We start from the raw sequence: 18,900 nt of genomic DNA, 5'->3' as shown, positions 1-18,900 counted from the left end.
CATTACTGCATACATTCAAATTACTACACGGTCACACTTACTTCTACCATAAAGCCACTGAGTGAAAAAAAAAACCCAACAACAGAAAAAAAGAAAGAAAAAATGGACTGTTAAATGATTACGTATGCTTACATTTTCAGGCACAGAAACCAGCAAACAATCCCCAAAATTCTTTTAAAATTACCTTAGCTCTCACTCGCACTATATTTTACAGTCAAAAATAAAAATTCAGTTCCTTCTTTTTTAGAAACTCTTGTTATTTGAGCACTAATTGTTTTTTATTTATTTTTATTTTGTAAGGTAAGAGAGCAGTTGTATCTCCTCAGTTTCCAGTCAAGGGTGAAACACAGAAGACATAAACCTGGATTCCCAGAACTCTCTGATAGCACTTCAGTTCCTGATCCCTCTTCAATCTCAATGTCCCTCCAAGGCTGACCAAATGAGTTCATTGTCATATAATCCCTACACCATTCCTAGCTTTCACTGTATTATGACATTCTGCATCTTCTGCTTAAATGTTGGTTTCGTAGTTTCATGCTTCTCATTAGTCAATAATCCTCACAAGAAGCAGAGATGTATGAACTTAACTTGAACTGATCCTCTATTCCTTTCAAAAAAAAGAACTAAGTGAAAAAAAAGTCAGATTAATAATAAAACTGGCTGTAATACTTCAAAGATGAAAAATCCCTCTGTGTGTTATCAACATGACCTGATGTAAATGATTGCTAAATCTGATTTTATTTAATATATCCCCTTACTAAAGCTGAAGGAGAGAAAACTGCATCCCTGGGAGACATGACTTTCTTAAAATGTCTTATAAAATATCATAAAGAATGTATGTTTTGACAAACAAGAATAACTTTATTCAGCCCTGAGAGTCACCAATGAGATAGCAGTTCACAGAAAATAAGGTGTCTTAAGTTATGTAACTCCTTCAGGTTTCTCCCACTTTCAGTGAGATAAAATTTATAACGAATGGAACACTACTCCTGTTATCAAACATGATAAATTACTGTATGCCAACACTGTAATATAGATGCACATCTAGTAAGATTGATCCATCATAGCCTAAAAAAGCAAGATACTCATACAGTCCACAAAACTCTACTCAAACTTACAGCCAGGAACTGAATTAAACATGTAAAAGCAAGAACATTGAATTAATAATGAAATAGAAGATGCAGCCTTCTTCATTAAAATCTTCAATGACAAATTGGGAATCAAAAAAAAAAATTAAAAGAAAATCTTACTGACTACCATAATTACAGGTTAGAAACACCTATGTATTAGTTTGTTTATAAATGTATGTGTGTCTGTGCATGTACGTACATCTATACAGACACAGAAAATACTTGCACCCACATTTGTATATATATGGCTAAGAACATCTGAAGTCTGAAAGCACTAGGATCCAGAACATTCTCCCTCCTGTCTCACACTCACATTTCACCCCATTTTCACATTTCTTCAGTGCACACAGTTGTCACACTACTTGCCTGAACAGTAGAACTGCAATGAAAAATTTAGGTCACACACTTTCCTCTAGCCTCCACTTTTTCGAAGGCTTTCCCAAACACAGACAAGGCTTGAGTTTCTGGAGGAAACATGTTACTCACCCTGTGATTAGGAAACTGTAACAATTACCTTGTTATTTTAAAATTGCTTTGCCAGTAAACAAACAAAACAAGATTTGCAAAGTTTGTTCATTATAATTACTAACAGACACCTCCTGATCCTTATTTGCAAGCAGCATACAAACAGCAGCAGTACAAAATACGATTTTAATATTTCTTCACATTTTAGAAAATTAGCTTTTCATATTTGAAGAAAGCAGGTATCTTTTCAAAGAGTAATGCCTTCATCTCACAAATCTGTCAGGACTGCATTGCAAGAGAGGTTGCTGTAATGAAATACAAACCCAACATAAACTACATCTTCACTTCTCTAGAGACTAATGGGTACATTTCTGCTACCAAATACTAAATTTAAATGTCTTTCAATTGTTGAGAATACAAAGTCATTGAAATTATGCAGAGTTTTCATTTCAGTAAGTGAGGCAAGCTATCATACTTTCAAAGAAAAACTGCTAACACAGCTACTAAAGTAGTATTTGCAGTAGATAGGTATCTACAGCTATCATTGCACTTCAAACCATAGCAAAATGGTAAATTTTAATAAAAAAGCATTAGAAAGGGCATTGATTCAGAAGTACTAGAATAGCTAGTCATTGGCTCAGTGACAGTGCAAGATGCTGAATGCAACACAGTGCAGCTGAAGAGTGAAGAAGCAAAGAAGAACCAATTCTGAGAGCCTTCAATGATAGTTCTAAGGGACACTTACTGCTGTCATAGCTCCTGGATGGAGGTGCAGACTGTACCTACTTACCATAGCTGTTTCAAAAATGTCATCTAGTCATTAGGGAACTAATTTTGAAAAGATAGAAAGATCAAAACTCCTATCTCACTAAAAGATTAAGGAAATGGCAATTGAAGCATGAAGTAGATAAATCTGCAGTTCATAAAAACCCAGCATCTTCTATCCTTAAAACAGTGAACACAGTCAAAAGAAATACACATGCAACCTGAAATATCTTTGCCATTTTTAAGGTTTGGCTGGCTATATTTGACAAATCAAGACAATGAAAACATGTTATTTGCTTCAGTCCATAATGGCTCTTTTCCTTCCCAAGACATAATCTTCTCTGTTATTAAATATTTATTTTCATTTTTAATTCCTCCATTTTATTTTTTCTGCTATCAAAGCACCAACTTAAAAAATGCAATGACTAACCAAGGAAACCTTGTAGCTGCAATGCATCAAACCAGTTTTGTTGACCATTCACAGGTCACTGCACTATTAGTTTCACATGCATGTTTTGGAGAAAATGACAACCACAGCCATTTCTTTTCCAAGCTGCACAGGTATATCACCTAGGCAATCAGGAAAACAACTCTGTTTTGTTGTCAAGAGTCTCAATTCTCAAATTTGAAACTATATTCAAACCGTCTCTAATACAGCCAACAATAAAATTCACTGGCCAAAGGATTAAGGTGCCTAAGGTGCTTAAATCAATTTAACGTAAAGTATTACCAGATAATGAGTTATACAGAAAAGCTGATGTTCAATACCTACACTGAAATCCTACCCTGTTTTATTTTTACCCTAAAAAAAAAAAAGTAATTTGTTATATGTCTTTTATTATACACACTTTTGTTTTTAAAGCATGAAAATATGAAACACCATCATTGCTAAATAAAAGGACTTGATTTTCCATTGTAAGGGAAAGAAGGTAAGGTTGGAAAACCAGAACTTACTTCTTTACAATAGAGTAGATTATTTCAGTTGAAAGGGTCCTACAACAATAACGTAGTCCAACTGCTTGACCACTTCACAGCTGAATCCACAGTTAAAGCATGGTTTTAAGGGCATTGCCCAAATTCCTCTTAAATGCTGACAAGCTTGGGACATTGACCACTTCTATAGGAAGCTTTTTCCAGTATGTGACCACCCTCTCAGTAAAGAAATGGTTCCTAGTGTCCAGCCTAACCTTCTGACACAGCTTTAAACCATTCCCACATCCTGTTACTGAATAGCAGGAAATCAGCACCTCCCTCTCCACTTTCCCTTCTCAGGAAGCTGTAGAAAGGCATAACTCCATCCCAACTCAGTTATTTACAAATTTTTACAATAATTTTGCAGACCAAGGGAAGAATGTTCAAGGTGAATTTCAGATGTGCTCGTGGGGTGAAAGTCATTGCCAAAGAAGAATTATTTATCTTAGGGTAAGGTTTAAACAGTTAAAAAGAAGTTTACTGCTATATATCTACTATATCTTTAGTACTCTAAAAGTTATCCAAGCCAAATGCCAATCTTCAAAGGATATTTACCCTTTATAAAGACTAGGCAAAGTGGAAAAATGTAATTCTCTATGCTATACACTAATGAAAATGCAAACACTTTAACCTATACTTATTTAAAATTATACTTATTTCAGAAACAAGCTTAGATCACATTCCCTGTCATACTTCATGCATATTAATGAACTCTACCACACTATTTTGCATTGGGCTAAAAGACTGTTCTGTTTACAGCCTTTTGCTGGAGTATATCAAAGACCCAATATCTAAGTTTCACCAAGAAACACTAAGAAACTACAAAAGGCTGTCTGTAACAAGAAAGAACTGAATTGTCACACTACTGTAATAATTTACCTACTGGTAAAAAGACAAAAACCACAGCAACACCTCAGAATTTTCAACTTAAAAGCAGCAGGGGGAATAACAGCACACTACTATAATACATAATTAGATGATTTGATTTTTAAGCATCAAGCCACCACTTCAGCCAGAAAATCTGTAAAGCAAATCACAAATCACAAGACATTGTATTTCATGTGATTAGATGGCAATCTATTTTTAACACTTCCGATTAACAGATGGAAGTGGAGTTTTTCTTTCAAAACTGCTTTAGTCATCATAAAGTACCAACAAAGATGTTAATTAAATAAACTAGTAGAACAAAAAAAAAAAAAAAAGCCCCAAGAATGTGTGATTCATGTTCATTCTCTACAGCTATTTCTATAGCATCTGACAAAATTACCATTTAGTTATATCAACATATACATGTGTATACCACTATAGAAAAAAAATGTACCAGGTCATCACTACAATTTGAATCTCTTTTATCATGTTGATAAATATCACCAAGCTATACTTATATTACTATGCCCTTGCACATTACCCCAGTTGAATATTTCCTTCAATAAATTATTTCTGACGTGCGAAATATTCTCATGTTTCAGCCCTTGTGTCACGAAGAATGCTCTTTGGAAGTAAGAGCACAAGTAAGACTGGACATAGTTCCCCTGTTTCCTCTCTATATAAAATCATTGAATAGCCTTGCTTAGCATTTCTGTAAAAGAAAACTTTTATTCCTACGCAATTATTGATTTATACTAGGAAAGTGTGTGCTTGTGAAAGAACAAGAGTATGTAAAGGAATTGTATAACTGTAAGAAATACACTAAGTAGACTGACAGATGATAGCTTGATATTCTGTATATTACTATACCCATATTTTATTTGCTTAATTTACTCACAAGTAAAAAAAAAAAAAAAAAACCCACAAAAAAACCCAAACCAAAAACAAAAACAAAAAAAAAAAAAAAAAAAAAAAAAAAAAAAAAAAACCAAAAAAATAAACCTGCAGAAATCCCCACAACTTTTTACACTGAATCAGTAAGTTTTTATAAACCATGCTGACAGAAGTGAGGTCTAAAGAAAAGTTTAGTAAAGAGAATTAAAAGGGAACACAATACCTCCATTGGGTGCTAAATATAGAGAGCATAAACCCTCTCTTTCCAGTCATGGCTGAAGGAAACTTTCCTTCCCTAAGATGAGCCATGAATCTGAATCACAGGACGAGCAGGAAGCATCTCTGGAGAAATGAACAGTGCTGAAACAGCACTTGATCATGAGAAGAACTTGTTTCTTCCATCTTAAAACTACTGGACATCACTTTTATAAGAGATTATTAAAACATTAAAAATTTACAGAGGGAGCCTTTCCTCTTCTCTAATTCTTCTACCCCAGTTGCAAAGTGCCTTCATAGGAAGAGAACAATCATGTTCTGCCAGTGATCACTAAGCAGAGAAGGATAGGCAAATTTTACACAAACTTCCCTTACAGTATATTAAAGTCCCTACAGTGAAGGATATTAATCAAGGATATGGAATTTGTCTGAGTTCTGAACTTTTTTGATTATGACTTAACACAAATTCACCAAACCAAGCAAAAATGGTGATTTCTTCACAGGGTATTGATTGATATATTTACTTTGGACTAAGTACCAAACATCTTAAGAATAAAAGGACCTTGAAGATACCAGTTTTCTTGCATCACTTATTTTGTATTCTGACTGCATCCCATGATGTGCCTGATAACGTGATTCCTCATCTGACAGTAGCACTGAAACCTATACAATATTCATCCCAAGTTGTGAGCTATTCCTCTCACCACCATCTTAATCATTTTGAGAATAAATTCTCATCTTCAAAGTAAACCATTTAAGAATTTTATCACTGTAAACAAACATGACAAATACTACATTCTGTATTAACTACCTAAAAAAGTACAACTACTAACTACATAAAAAAGAGAACATTGTCTGCCAGATTTCTCAACTTAAAATAGTTCTCACACTGTTACTATATTGGGCTGTGTCTAATTAGCTGTTTTCCACTTCCAGTTACACCAAAGCAAATTCAGCCTAAGTCCATTAACCAAAGTATTTTAGAGTCACTGAAGGACAATCTGGATGTATGCACGTGCACATACCTAATAGCATCTATTTCTGAAATTATAGGACAGATCATCTCTGTGTCATTTATTTCAGAGCCATGACAAAATCCTTTTCCCAGATGAATAAGTGACAGTGAGAAGGCTGTTTTCAATGGGAAGAGGAAGCAAAGAGCTGGCTTGTTTCCATGGAAACACTAGCAGCATCAGGCAGAACAGCTGTAGAGGAAGAGGCAGAAGTTAGGAAGGCAGAAATCTTGCTGATTTTACCTCACTGATGTCAGTACCATCAGAAACCATCTACACTTAGGTAGATTAAGCTACATGATTATACATCATGTATTAAGCTAGAATTTCCAATCAGGACTTTTTAAAGCCAGCATGCCAGAAGTAAATGAATAAAAATTACTTACAATGTGATTTAGACAGCACAGGTATGCATGAAGCTACAGAGTGTATGAATATCTGTAACATAATGCATTATGACTTTTGTCATTAGGAACCATCTTGATGTGTCTTTAAAAAAGACAGCTCCCACAGCATAAATGCTTCAAGCAGAATGACTGTTTCTCACTAATTTAATGTAATTGACTATTTTCCCACTTGTAAATAAATCCAGTGCTTTGATTACCAAAAAAAGGAATACCCTCTTTGAAGCATCCACCTTAACTATTTTCTTTATGCTATTTTCAGACAATGTCTGCCTAAATAATAATTGAATGGTAAAACCTAAAGTATACCTGCTTTCCTCATTGAATAAAAGACAGAGTAAAGATTTCCATTCATGTATTAAAGGGCTTCCTATCAGTTAAGAAAGCTAACCTTTGCTATTCACTATTAATCTACAAACATATATTCTGAGATTAATGTACCTCCACCACTCCATTCACAGTATTTCAGACTGCTGCAGCAGTGTTGTTTCCACCAAAAATAAAAGCTGTCTTGCATCAGAACAGGCAAAGCCCTAAAAATATAACTCACTTCAGTCATTCACCATAGTACATGACAGGCTTCCTAAATCAAGGCTTTCTTGACAGGTATCAAAACAGGTATCTAGGTACCTGGAGAAAACATAAGCAAGCCACCAAATAAAGACATAAGTTATCTTTGATAAGAATGTTCTCCAACGTAATTTCTGTATCTTTAGCCTCTCGAGGGAATCTATAAAATCATATTTTTCTTGTCTCCCATCCCACTCATTTCAGCTGATTCTTCACCTCACCAAATGTCCAAAGCTGGTGTAGATGCAATGGGTTACTGAAAGGAATCTCTGACAAGTTAACATCATATAAAGCAGTAGAGGGGAACTTTATTTCCCTCCAAAAATACCACCCACTTCTCAAATACAGCTCCCCATGTCACTATGAAGCAGCATCAGTATTTTTAAGAACATTTGCAGGGTGTATCTTAATGCCTAGACTGCAAGGCTTTTGTGGGTTTATTTGCATTGCAGTGAATATTTACTTACAGCAAACTTGACAAATACTTGCTAATTAGGATTTATATTTCCTTGTAAACCAAGTAATGATGATCTTTCCTAGAGATAAAAACCATAGCAAAGGGGCTGTGTAAGTTGCCTTCAGCTGCTGCAAACAGCAGTGCCAGCTCAAGTGCCCTGGGCCATGCTGACTGCCGCACTGATTAACTACCCCACATGGAAGGTGCTGCCCCTTATCCGTGAACAGATTTACAGTCTTCCCAAAACATTAAGGATATATAGCTATGGACTTGGTGAATTTCAGGGCCATTTTTCATTCCTGCACCCAGTACAGAAGTAATCGATAATCCTTAGGAAAAATCAATGACAAATACTAATTACTTCTTTAAACAGCATCATTTTTCAACTATTATTCAAAAGTAAAAAGGCTTTAGAGGTAATTACTTTGAAATATGATATCCGAGATGAGCACTGGCATTCCAGTTCCTGCTGGACATCTGCAGACACTTTTTGAATTCAGCACTAAATATTGCTTCTTGTGCTTTCTTACAAACTACTTAAATGTATCTTTGCACTTTATTAAACCAAACAAGTATCACATAGGAGCCACTGGACACCAAAATCACTTACAGATATTAACCAACAAAACAGTGCACAGGTTTTGGTCAGATAAGAATTAGGTGTCTGTTTCAGAGAAGTTTAAACCAACGCACAAAGATTCAGTCGCCCAGCATTCCTCCCCCTATGACAGCACCTTATGCCAGTAGATTTCCATATCTACATTACCAGCATTGTGTCAAACAGCCTTTTGTGAATGATTGTTCTATTACGCGTGGAGTGAAAGGAGTACAGCTGCACTCTTTAATTTCATTTCACGGTCCATGAAATCCCAAACGGTAATATGAAGACAGAAATAACAATGAGACCTAACTCCTGAACTTGGAAAACAAAGGAAAGTGTTTCAGGTTTCAAAGCAATCATATATACATGGATTATATTTCATATTTACAAGCCCCATGTTTAGTAGATGTCACTATCTGACTATCAAATTGCATGCACTAAACGTTGAATTTTTTTAGAATCTCAACTAAAGTAAACCTTCTTGTCAACAAACTAGTTCCACTATTTATATAACATCACTGGATGGTCTTGCTAGAATAATCTTATGCATGCACTATCCCCAAAGAGGTTACCATGGCAACTTATATTTGAATTTCTATAAATTTCTATTTTTAGAGAACACAGTTTCGAATAAAGAAAATCACAAATATTAAGTACCATTTCATTAACAGATAATATTCCATTTTTATCAGCATCTTAATTCCCAAAAAAGACACTAGTGAACCTAAATCAGTAATGCTAAAAGAAAATTATTATCACAGTTCTTAGGAAAGTTTACCACTAAGAAGCCCCACCATAATCTAAGTGGTATATGAGTCAGTAACTAACACTGTGAGGCAAAGACTGATATTCACAGAGTTTTGTCTTGATTTCAGTAAGACCATGATTTCACTCAAATGTTTTTAGACTTAGTCATCATCTCTGCTGACATAAAACAAGAATGTATTTGCCAGAATACTGAAAAAATAAGGGTTCTTGTTTCAGGTGTGGAAAAACAATGTCTCAGTTCCAAACTAAGGTTACCATCACCTTAAATTACTGTGTTCAAGAGTGCTCACTAAGGGCATGCGAGTCCTTAAATACAGATTCACTTTAATGCTTTAAAACTCACCAGAAATTTTCAAAATTGTCTCCCTACCTGAAAGATCAAGTATAGATCTTCAGAAAATGAAAATACAGATTTAGGCACTGTTGTTATGATTCTGACACTGCCTTATTCTGGATGCCTGGGTTTGAAATCAGAATAAAATCTTTAAAACCAGCTAAGTTATAAAAAGTTAAATACTCTAAGAGATTAATATTGCCATGCTGCAATTTCCTACTATAGTGTTAATTACAGTATTCATTTTGCAAACTTGAAGTATCTTCACCCAAACTAATGATTCAGGATGACCTAGTACAGATGGAAAATTTGGAAAGCAAGTGCCTACAGGTTCTGTCAAAGACTGGACTGAAAGCCCAACTTCAACTCCAAGGCACAACAACATGCCTACCTTCCTACTTCTCCTGGTATCTTCCATTTAACATTTACTCCATACTCCTCAGTTCTCCAGCAAAGTTGAGCAAGAAGATTCTCTGTCATAAAAGCTGCATTTTTGACATTGTCAGCAACTTTCCACAAGACAGTAGGTGAAAGAAAACCTGCAGGCAATCACCTCATACACTACAGTCTGTCAGGAAACTGACAGCCAAATTTTCTTCAGGATGCCGGCAGCTGAGATGCGAGATGAGGGTATGTCACTGATGAGCAAAGATAGACACTTCTGGTAGCTTTTCTTCAGAACCCATTCTTTATTAAAAACATATTTTAAGAATCAACTGGAGCCCGCTCTTGAGGGAAAACATACTGGTAGGCAAGATTCAAAAACTTAACAACGATGGCACTCCGTAAGTGATAGTAATAAGTGTGAGGACTTATACTTTCTGTTTAACTTACCTCAATAAGCTCATAGGGTAAGTGGGTAGAAATGGCATCATACCATGGGGTACAATTCCAGAAGTCACTAAACCACACACTTATATGCACACCTATGAGACTGCCAGCGGATTAAGTGGAACTGATTAGGAGATAACACCCACCATAACCGCACTTTCTACAGAATGAGGTTTAGCTCTAAATATTTCGTGGAAATCCTGATAAATACGCTACAAAATACTTATTGCCATTTTATAATCAAGCATTTCCTGTTACAAGTCCTTTTGTCTTGTATTGTAGGGAGGATTTGCTGGTGGTTGCTGTTCTGGTTAAATTAGAGACACCACTGCATATTTCTCTCAAAGGAATTACAACCATTTGTTTGCTCCAAAGCCCTGAGTTAGAAAGCGAACCTGTCGCCACTGACCTGACAAACTACAATGAAAAGACAGAACTAAAATCCAAGTCACCCAAGTCAAAGCATAAAGCAATGAGCATAAAAATATAAAATCCCTAAGTAAAAGAAAGTCAGTATGATCACATACTGTCTTGTCCCCAGTCCCTCAGTCACTGAGCCAGCCAGGGTCACCCTGAGAAATCAATGGAGGAAGAGCCAGGGTGACCCCCCCTGTCACATTTACTTTGTTGAATCAGGATCACCTACCAGTGCAAACAGAACAAAGCTCAGAATGGACTGAGGTCGCTCTCCTGTGTCACTGTCACCACCTGACCCCAAACCCAAGACCTCAGGCCAGCTGTCCCGGCCCCAAATGCACATTCATGCAGGCGCTCAGGGAGGATGAGGGTGCCTTGGGGCTGATCCTGCTCACACCCACACACAAACAGGTCCACCAGTGAGTCACCCCCTCCACAACCCCACACAGGCCAGGGGGTTGCAGGCTTCTCGGGGCACAGCTCCCACCTCACCCCCTACACTCCCATGGGAAGGATGATGGCACAGCGGCACCCCCGTGCTGCCTGACATTGCCTGGAGATGTCAGGGGACAAGTATCACCACCCCACGTGGACCAATGTCCCCCCTTGCAGTGGCCCACCAAAGCATCACTTCTGCACGCACACCCCGAGCGGGGCGAGCTTCCCCGTGATGCCGGCTCCCGCTCCAGCAGCCCCTCGGCCTCCCCAGCGCCCGGCGGGAGCGCCGGCCGGCGGCGCTTACCCTGGCGGCACGGGAGGAGTAAGGGTCCTCGAAGAGCGCCCAGACACGGGGCTGCAGCCGCCGCCAGCGCCCACCCTTGCCCTCGGCGGCCGCCCCCACGTCCTCGATGCCCAGTCTCTTGGCGGCCAAGTCATCGTCGTCGCCGTCGGGGGGCGGCTCGCCCGTCAGCAGGTCGGGTGCCTCGAAGATGTCGAGGGCCTCCTCTGCGTCGCGGTGCTGGCGGTAGGTCATCCAGCAGCACGGCTCCACGTCGGTCTCGTCGATGCCCCAAAAGGCCAGCTCCTCCTCGAAGAGCGGCCCGCAGACGTCGGCGGGGCAGTGCAGCTTGCCGGTGCGGTAGTAGTTGAGTACATAGGCGAAGACCCCCGGATGCCGGTCAAAGAAAAACTCGCTGGCGCCGCCGCTGCCACGGGGGCTGCAGCCGCTGCCAGGTTCCGGGCAGCCGCCCGCCGGAGGCGGCTGCGGATTGGGGGGCGCCGGCGGCTCCTCGCCGCCCGGGGACTCGCTCTGGGACTCGCAGGCGAGCAGAGCCAGGCGGGTCCCCGGCAGGGTCTTCAGGGTGCTGCGGTAGGTCTCGTGCCGCGTGCCCCCCACGTTGAGGATCACCCTCTCGTTGTCCTCGAGCTTCCCCATCGCTCCGGGTGGGACATGACTGGGGAGAGTGCGGGAGGCGGCAGCAGGGATTGGGAGGGGGGCGCGCCGGTCGCTGGGCAGCCGGTCGCCGGCAGGTCCGTGGGGAACGAGCTTCTGCCTTAAACGCAAACAGAAGAAATCGAGGAGAAGCCCCACAAGCACCCCCGTAGGAGGACCGTTCCCCGCGGTCACGGCCTGTCCCAGACCCCTCCCAAGATCTCCCGCGGACCCGCACTTCGGGGAGAGCCCTCCCGGCCCGCCCCGCCACCCACCGCCGGCCAGCTCCGCACGCTCCTCAGCGGAGCGCTGTGCCGCCTGCCCGCTCCGGGCACAGCTCCGGGCTGTCTCCCGCTTCCCCTGGAAGCAAGCTACCGAAATGGCACTGCTGCTGCTTCGACCGCGTATGGATCCGCCACGGTCCCCACCCCCTTCTCCCTCGCGGGGCTATGTGAACCGAGCTGATGGAACAGAAAGTGTACGGTTAATTATTTAATGGGTATCTATCTTTTAGTATCCTAACAGCTTAACGAGGGGGAAAAAATAAGGCTTAGATATTTTTCTCTTCCTTCCCACCCCCCACTGTGGGAGGGAGGAAAGGGTTGCTTTTTGGGAAGAAATACAGAGCACCCCATAAGCGCAGGCAGCAGGCATACTCTGGGAACAGCTATCTGTGTGAAGCTCGGCTCTCTACTTTCTCAGACAAATCACGAAGCCAAGCGCGCATCTCGGGGAAGGGCAGGCGGGATCAGCGCTGCCGCGGGTGCCTCCCGCTCCCCCGCCAGCCCCGCGCCGCCCCGCCGCTACCTTTGCCGGAGGAGCGACAGCGGCTTCTGTTCCCGGGCGGGCTCCAGCACTAGCCGCTCTCCGTGCCGTCCTGCCAGGCGAGACTACTTGTTGTCGGTTCGGGTGTTTCTCCGCGTTCAGGTGGCTGTTTCACCTCCCTCCATGCCCAACTCCGACAGGCGTAACAGCGGTTCCCGCCGCCCGCGCGGAGATCCCGCTCCCCTCATTTTACAGGGGGGATGTGGCTGTTCCACGTCGTCGCTGGGAGCGGGGAGCACTGGCGGAGCACAGAGGCATGAGCGGGGACCGCGACGGCCGTAGTTCCACTGGCGCTCGAGGAAGACGGGTCCAAGTGTGAAATCGTACTTCATTTGGGGCCGCAGCTCCGCCCCGGGGCGGGGGCAGGGGCAGCCGAGCCGGCCCTACGCACTCCTCCGGTCCCACACTACCAGCCTGGGGGGCGCAGGGAGGCGATAGAGAAAACAAACGCTGCATCTTTCCGGAAAAGACACCACCTCCGCTGCTGATACATGGACATTTGGTTCACTTAAGTAAAACAAGTGGGAAGGGAGCAGGGCTGAAAATAGTTCTTTTTCAGAGAAATGCAGAAAAATCAGCCGTAGCTACAGGTGGCTGTTCAGCCCCCAGGAGAGGGTCACAGAGCGCCCGCAGAGCCCCGGCGGGCGGGGCAGGGAATGAGCGGGGCTCCGGGGGACCGCGGCGGCGGCGGCGGGGAGTGCCCCGACTTGGGAGAGCCCCAGAGCCAGCTCTTGCGCCGGCCGGCTGTGGGCTTTGGGGATCCGGCTTAAGGAGAGGGCATCCAGTTTTCATGTCGGCTAAGAGGAATAGAGCAGTGGGTGCACTTCAAACTTCGTGCACTGCATAGGTGTGGCAGAGGGGATGGAACTTGAGAGTCCCCAATAAGATATGAGGGAAACCAATATATCTCTAATATGAGAGTCCCATATCTCTGCCTCCAAGCCAGCTATTTTCTACAGCCTATAGTGCTGCCTGATTTCAGCTGGGTTGGTCAAACGGAAAGAAGCTTCCAGCCCCAAAGAGAAGATCTACAACATGAGAGGTGATCCCTCTTGCCGTTTCCTCAAAAGAAAAAAAAAAAAAAGTCTTCCTCCACGCAAAGGGTATTCCCTGGTCTGAAGGAGGGCAATGAGTGGAATAATGGTATCTGAAACGTCCTCTCTCCGCATCAGAGCCTTTGGCTGGGCACTTGCCTGCGTCTGGAGGGCAAAGCTCTGCTGGAAGCAATGCTCTGAGGACACTTTGCTTAGACCAGATTGCTTTAACCCAGATCTGTCTATATGTGGTATTCATGATCTAAACACAGGCTCCCAAAACAGAAGCTTTCTCCAGATGTACATTTTAAAGTTCCTAAAAAAAAAAAAAAAAAAAAGGTAAAATCTATCCTGCCACAGCAGATATAATCAGTTAGCAAAAGCCCTTGGAACCAAAATTAATATTCAATTACATAGCTGCAAATGCAGTGGAAAAGATTCTACCATCCTAATGCCACCTATGGCCTTTCATGCCATACTTGATTTTCTTTGCAGATGGGATTTTTCTGAAAAGGGTGTCCCCTTTTCAGAGAGAAAAAGTGAGTAAGACAAAAGGATTATTCGTTGTCTTCTCTCTGACCTATAAGAGGTTCCTGGCGAAATGCAACACATTAAAGCTCTGCAGCATTCATCCATTATGGAAAACCATAGGGTGGCAGTAGCTGCCAAAACACTACACAAACTGTACCATCACAGAGTACCAGGACTTCCATCTGAACTGTCACCGTCTGCTCAAGTCCTGCATCTGTGCCCAAGTTAACAAGCCAACCCCTCCAGAAAAAAAAAAAAACAACCCAACACACAAAACAAAAAAACAAAACAAAAGCTCTAACAATAACAAAATCAACAAAAACCCCCTAATCCCAGCCCCACTAACCATCCCCCAAAAAAACCCCTCACAACCCACCCAAAATCCTTAGAAACCTGAGACTAACAAGGATGGCATCTAATAAAATCTTTACAGTCATACCTGTAATGCCATTGCCATGAAAAAGGCATTTATTATGAGCAACCGGTTGATGCTTCAGACTTATGAAGCACGGGGGGGGGGGGGGGGGGGGGTTACTGCATGGTAAGAATAGCAACAGAAAAAAAAAATTCTAATTGGTAAGAAAGGGAATGTTCTCTTCCAGAATATATTAGTCCTTCAGTAATATTAAAAATTTCACATTCTATAACTTGTCTGTTACTAAATAAAATGTTGTTAATTTCTCTGTGTGTGATTCTTCCTTGTAGTTTCATCATGTGGCAGACTTCTCAATGAAGGATGAAATTATGTTAGATGTTGACTTTCTAGAGCTGAAATTTTCTTGAATCATAATATCCTACATAGACATAATGACATTTATGAATGAATTTCCTCCTTACAAGAGTTTGACCTGAATTTTTGCACTCCTCAGTGCTTCCAGTAAGAGTGAAAGCATGAGACATATGTAAGAGAGAGAAATGTGTCTGCTGAGTGAAATATGTCTGCAAAGGGGAAAAAAAACCCAACAAACCCAAAAACTATTTACACACATGCTCAAACATATTCATTTAAAAGATAAGTGGAAACGTTTCTGTAGCTCAGAATTTGGGGCTTTATTTGAGGAACTGAGTGATACTGAGCAATGTACAACTGATTTTTGTTGCTGGCTAATAATTCCTTTACAAAGGGAAAGGTGCTGTGTTATGGTTTTCACCAGCAAAGCAATAAAATTACATATAATGATCACAGTGAGAAAACCAAGGCAAATGAGCATTTTACTTACTAGGAGCAATCATTCATTGTGCCAGCTTGAGTATTGTAATGCAAACTCATTGGGTTACCAGCTGTCTAACAACAAGAGTAAATGGAAATAGGGATTTGCCCAAAAGAAAAGCAAATGTGAGGAAAAATGCAGTGTACTTCAGCTAAAGTCATGCTCTGAATCACCTTCTGGAGGAGGTCTGTCCCTCTTAACTAGTGGGTCCCTAGGAAGGCTACCCTGGCCAAATAACATCTGTCATCCTGAGGAGGACATGAGAGGTTGAAGCCACCAAGTTTTTCTAGTGCAGATTACTATTCCATATTATTCATATGATGTCAAATTGGGAAACAAAAAATAATCAATTTTATAATCAAAAATTATAACTGAAGACAGTGCAAAGGTAAAATGTGATCTATTTATAACAATTTTATCAATCATTAAGTAAATTATTTATTTTAAATATCCACTCTCATTAACATTTTATTAAGCCTCTACTTCTTTCTTTCATGTATTTTGCTATTTTCCCTTATTATTTATAATAATCTCTACTGTTTATAATTACATGTACACATCTTGCAGAACATGGTAGCCACATTATACTGAAGTACACTGATGATCAGTCAGAATCTTACTCTGAAACTGCAAAAAACCCTGAATTAATAGATTAAGTAAACATCTCTGAAATATAACTGTATAATATAATGTAACTATAACAGCCATGGTGTAGTCAAATTGGATGAAGCTCAAAACAAAGCTAGCAGAAAGATGTCATTATTTTTAAATTACAGTGCAAGATTGCATTTTTAGTTAATGCAATTGAGATATAAGCTTGGTTTGATCAAAAACACAGAATAATTGAAAAAAAAAAGTCTTATTGTAGAGAAATATGAATAAAATTAAGATTGGACAAGACAGACGTACAAAATGTGAAAGCTATGATGAAGTCGGCCTGCTCTTAGTCCCACACTAGCATGCAGGAGTTCTATATATGAGAGGCTTTATACAGACAGGTGTGCTTCATATGCTTTCCCCTAAATTTCAGCTCCCTGTGAAATTCTGGGGAATGTGGTATCTCTCATTAAAAAATGAAAACCTGGAAAAAGTTCTTGTATATTACACTTATCAAGGAAATTAAAAATAGTGAAAACAAAACTGGGGTCTCCTCAGAAGAGATGACGCAGTAGAAAAAAAAGTACAGGTAAGCACTAATTGCATTGCCTAATTCCAGGCTATGTGGTTAAATCTTTGCCTTCCCTCGTGGTGGGGATGGAATTCTAAAGTGTATGTACATTAAAAATGGCTTTGGGTCTCTCTCTGTAAAAGAAAGGCAGAGGTTGGTGTATTCAAGGGTGAAAATCCCCCCACGTCAGGATTGTTTTGCCTGGGATGCTACAAGAACACACATAGGCAAGTGCACCCTTTCCAGTAGATCACCTCCTCCAGGCTCAGAAACGTTCAGCTCCAAGGTATCTGTTCTCACAGGTACCTCTTCTCACCTGGTGAAACTCTCCCTTAGAAACTGCCACCATTCCACTGTTCCTTTAGATCAGGGGTAAATAGCACATGGCTTTTGCCCAGTGTCAACCTCACCAGAATCTTCAAGTCATTGCCTTTTTCCTTCATGACCCTGGGGTGTCCTTTGCCCCTCCCAGTACTAATGCCAGAGGTATTAGCAATGCAAGATGGTGGAGGGCAAGATTACTTGCCTGTTTCTGCTGTGATTCAAGTGCCTTCATCAGTGCTGATTCATGTTTGTGGGATGCAGATTTTCTCAAGAGCTTTAGGATATTATATTCTGCTTATAAAAGGAGATATTGCCTCAGGCTCTGTCCAGACTTACATTTTTTAGTGTCCAGTGCTAAAATAGTTGAAATTAATTTTTTATCTATCCTGAAAATTTCCTTCAATTTCAGGGAAAGATCAGTGATGTGTTTTTCTCATTCATATCTAGCCAGCACATGATGCTACTTCTAAGGGTCTGGCACCTCTCAGGAAGAGTGCCTTTTTAAAGACTCATTAGGCAGTGAGAAAGTACTGAGCTCCTCGACAGCCACTTACTCCTTAGTTCAAGTGTAAATACATGGACTGAGCTTCTTCCAGGTGCTCTTAGTACTTAAAGAGACTAAAAGAAATGGGTCTTTGAATGTTCTCCAAGCATACAGAGTCCCAAGAGACAGGAAAATGAATACAGTACCTCCAAACAGTTCTTGGGTACAAGCTTTCCTCATTCAAAAGGAATAAAGCTTTCCATTTCTATTTGGAAAGGGCAGGGAGATGGAAAATGGGGAAATGCCAAAGCTGTGTATCTTGTCTTACAGCATGGCCAGCAGAGCCAAGGTAGCCTCCACCAACTTGGAGGAGTTCCTGTTTCCTGGCAGTGTAATGAAAATTTTGGGAAACTCTGCTTCTAAAATTTCTGTGATTTTCTTCTTTTTATCTCTCTCATTAATTTTAACTGAAGTTTTTGAGCAACACATAAATAATAAAACTTTGTGTCAGTATAATGAGGGCCTCATCTGGTTGCAAGTCTAAAGCATTCATATAATATAAATAATAAAACATCACCTAGATTGCAGGACAATTAGGTTTCTTCAGCCACAGAAGAGTGTGCTCTATAAGAACTAAACTTATCTAAACAGAAGTGCACTATTATCTAATTTTAGAAGTCTCTGCAGAACAGAGACCAAAAAAATCCCAAACCAACCACAACAACCCTAAACAAAACAAAAACATCTGTAACACACTTTGCCCTGAAACATCTGTCAGTTTCATTTAATTGGCAAAGACTGTATTAAGAAACAGACAATTTATAGAGGACTGTATATGGACAGTCAACAATCTTGCAAAGAAATTTAAAGTGGTATTTAGTTTCTAAGTCTTTGAAGTGATCAAACTGACTTGGACATATTTTGACATGTAGAGAAAAAATGGAAAAGAGACCTTTACACTTTTATTTTGGTAAATTAAATTATCTATCCTCCAGCATACACTCTATCTACTACCTAATTAATATTCAAACTGTTATTGAATAGCTAGTCTGTGTTTTTAAAAGATTAGGCCTATTCAATAAAATATTCTGGAAGGAGTCTTGTGTTTCAGTTAATGCTAACTTTTACTAATCTTCTAAAATCAGTTCAAATCTGATACATAATTTACATATGACAGTGATTTATTTGAGGAAGTCAGCACACCCTCCCTCACATGTTACCAAAAGCAATGAAAACACACTATAAGG

At 40.6% G+C, this 18,900-nt stretch overlaps 1 protein-coding gene across 6 annotated transcripts in view; it reads right to left on the bottom strand.

Annotated features, from left to right (window-relative positions):
- Positions 1–13,203, bottom strand: part of KCNC2 (potassium voltage-gated channel subfamily C member 2) — a 100,521-nt gene extending 87,318 nt beyond the window's left edge. For 5 of the 6 annotated variants that reach the window (XM_053978206.1, XM_053978209.1, XM_053978208.1 and 2 more), the window contains exons 1-2: positions 12,884–13,203; positions 11,447–12,197 (exon numbers count right to left, since the gene is read on the bottom strand). In XM_053978206.1, the coding sequence (XP_053834181.1) occupies positions 11,447–12,079 (633 nt within the window). In that variant the 5' untranslated portion in view covers positions 12,080–12,197; positions 12,884–13,203. The remainder of the gene's footprint in view (positions 1–11,446; positions 12,198–12,883) is intronic. The other variant, XM_053978207.1, reaches the window with a different exon arrangement.
- Between the last annotated feature and the right edge of the window lie 5,697 nt (positions 13,204–18,900).

Source organism: Vidua macroura, chromosome 5 (genome assembly GCF_024509145.1).
Source record: "Vidua macroura isolate BioBank_ID:100142 chromosome 5, ASM2450914v1, whole genome shotgun sequence".
Lineage (NCBI taxonomy): Eukaryota > Metazoa > Chordata > Aves > Passeriformes > Viduidae > Vidua > Vidua macroura.
This window is presented reverse-complemented; position numbering and strand designations above follow the sequence as displayed.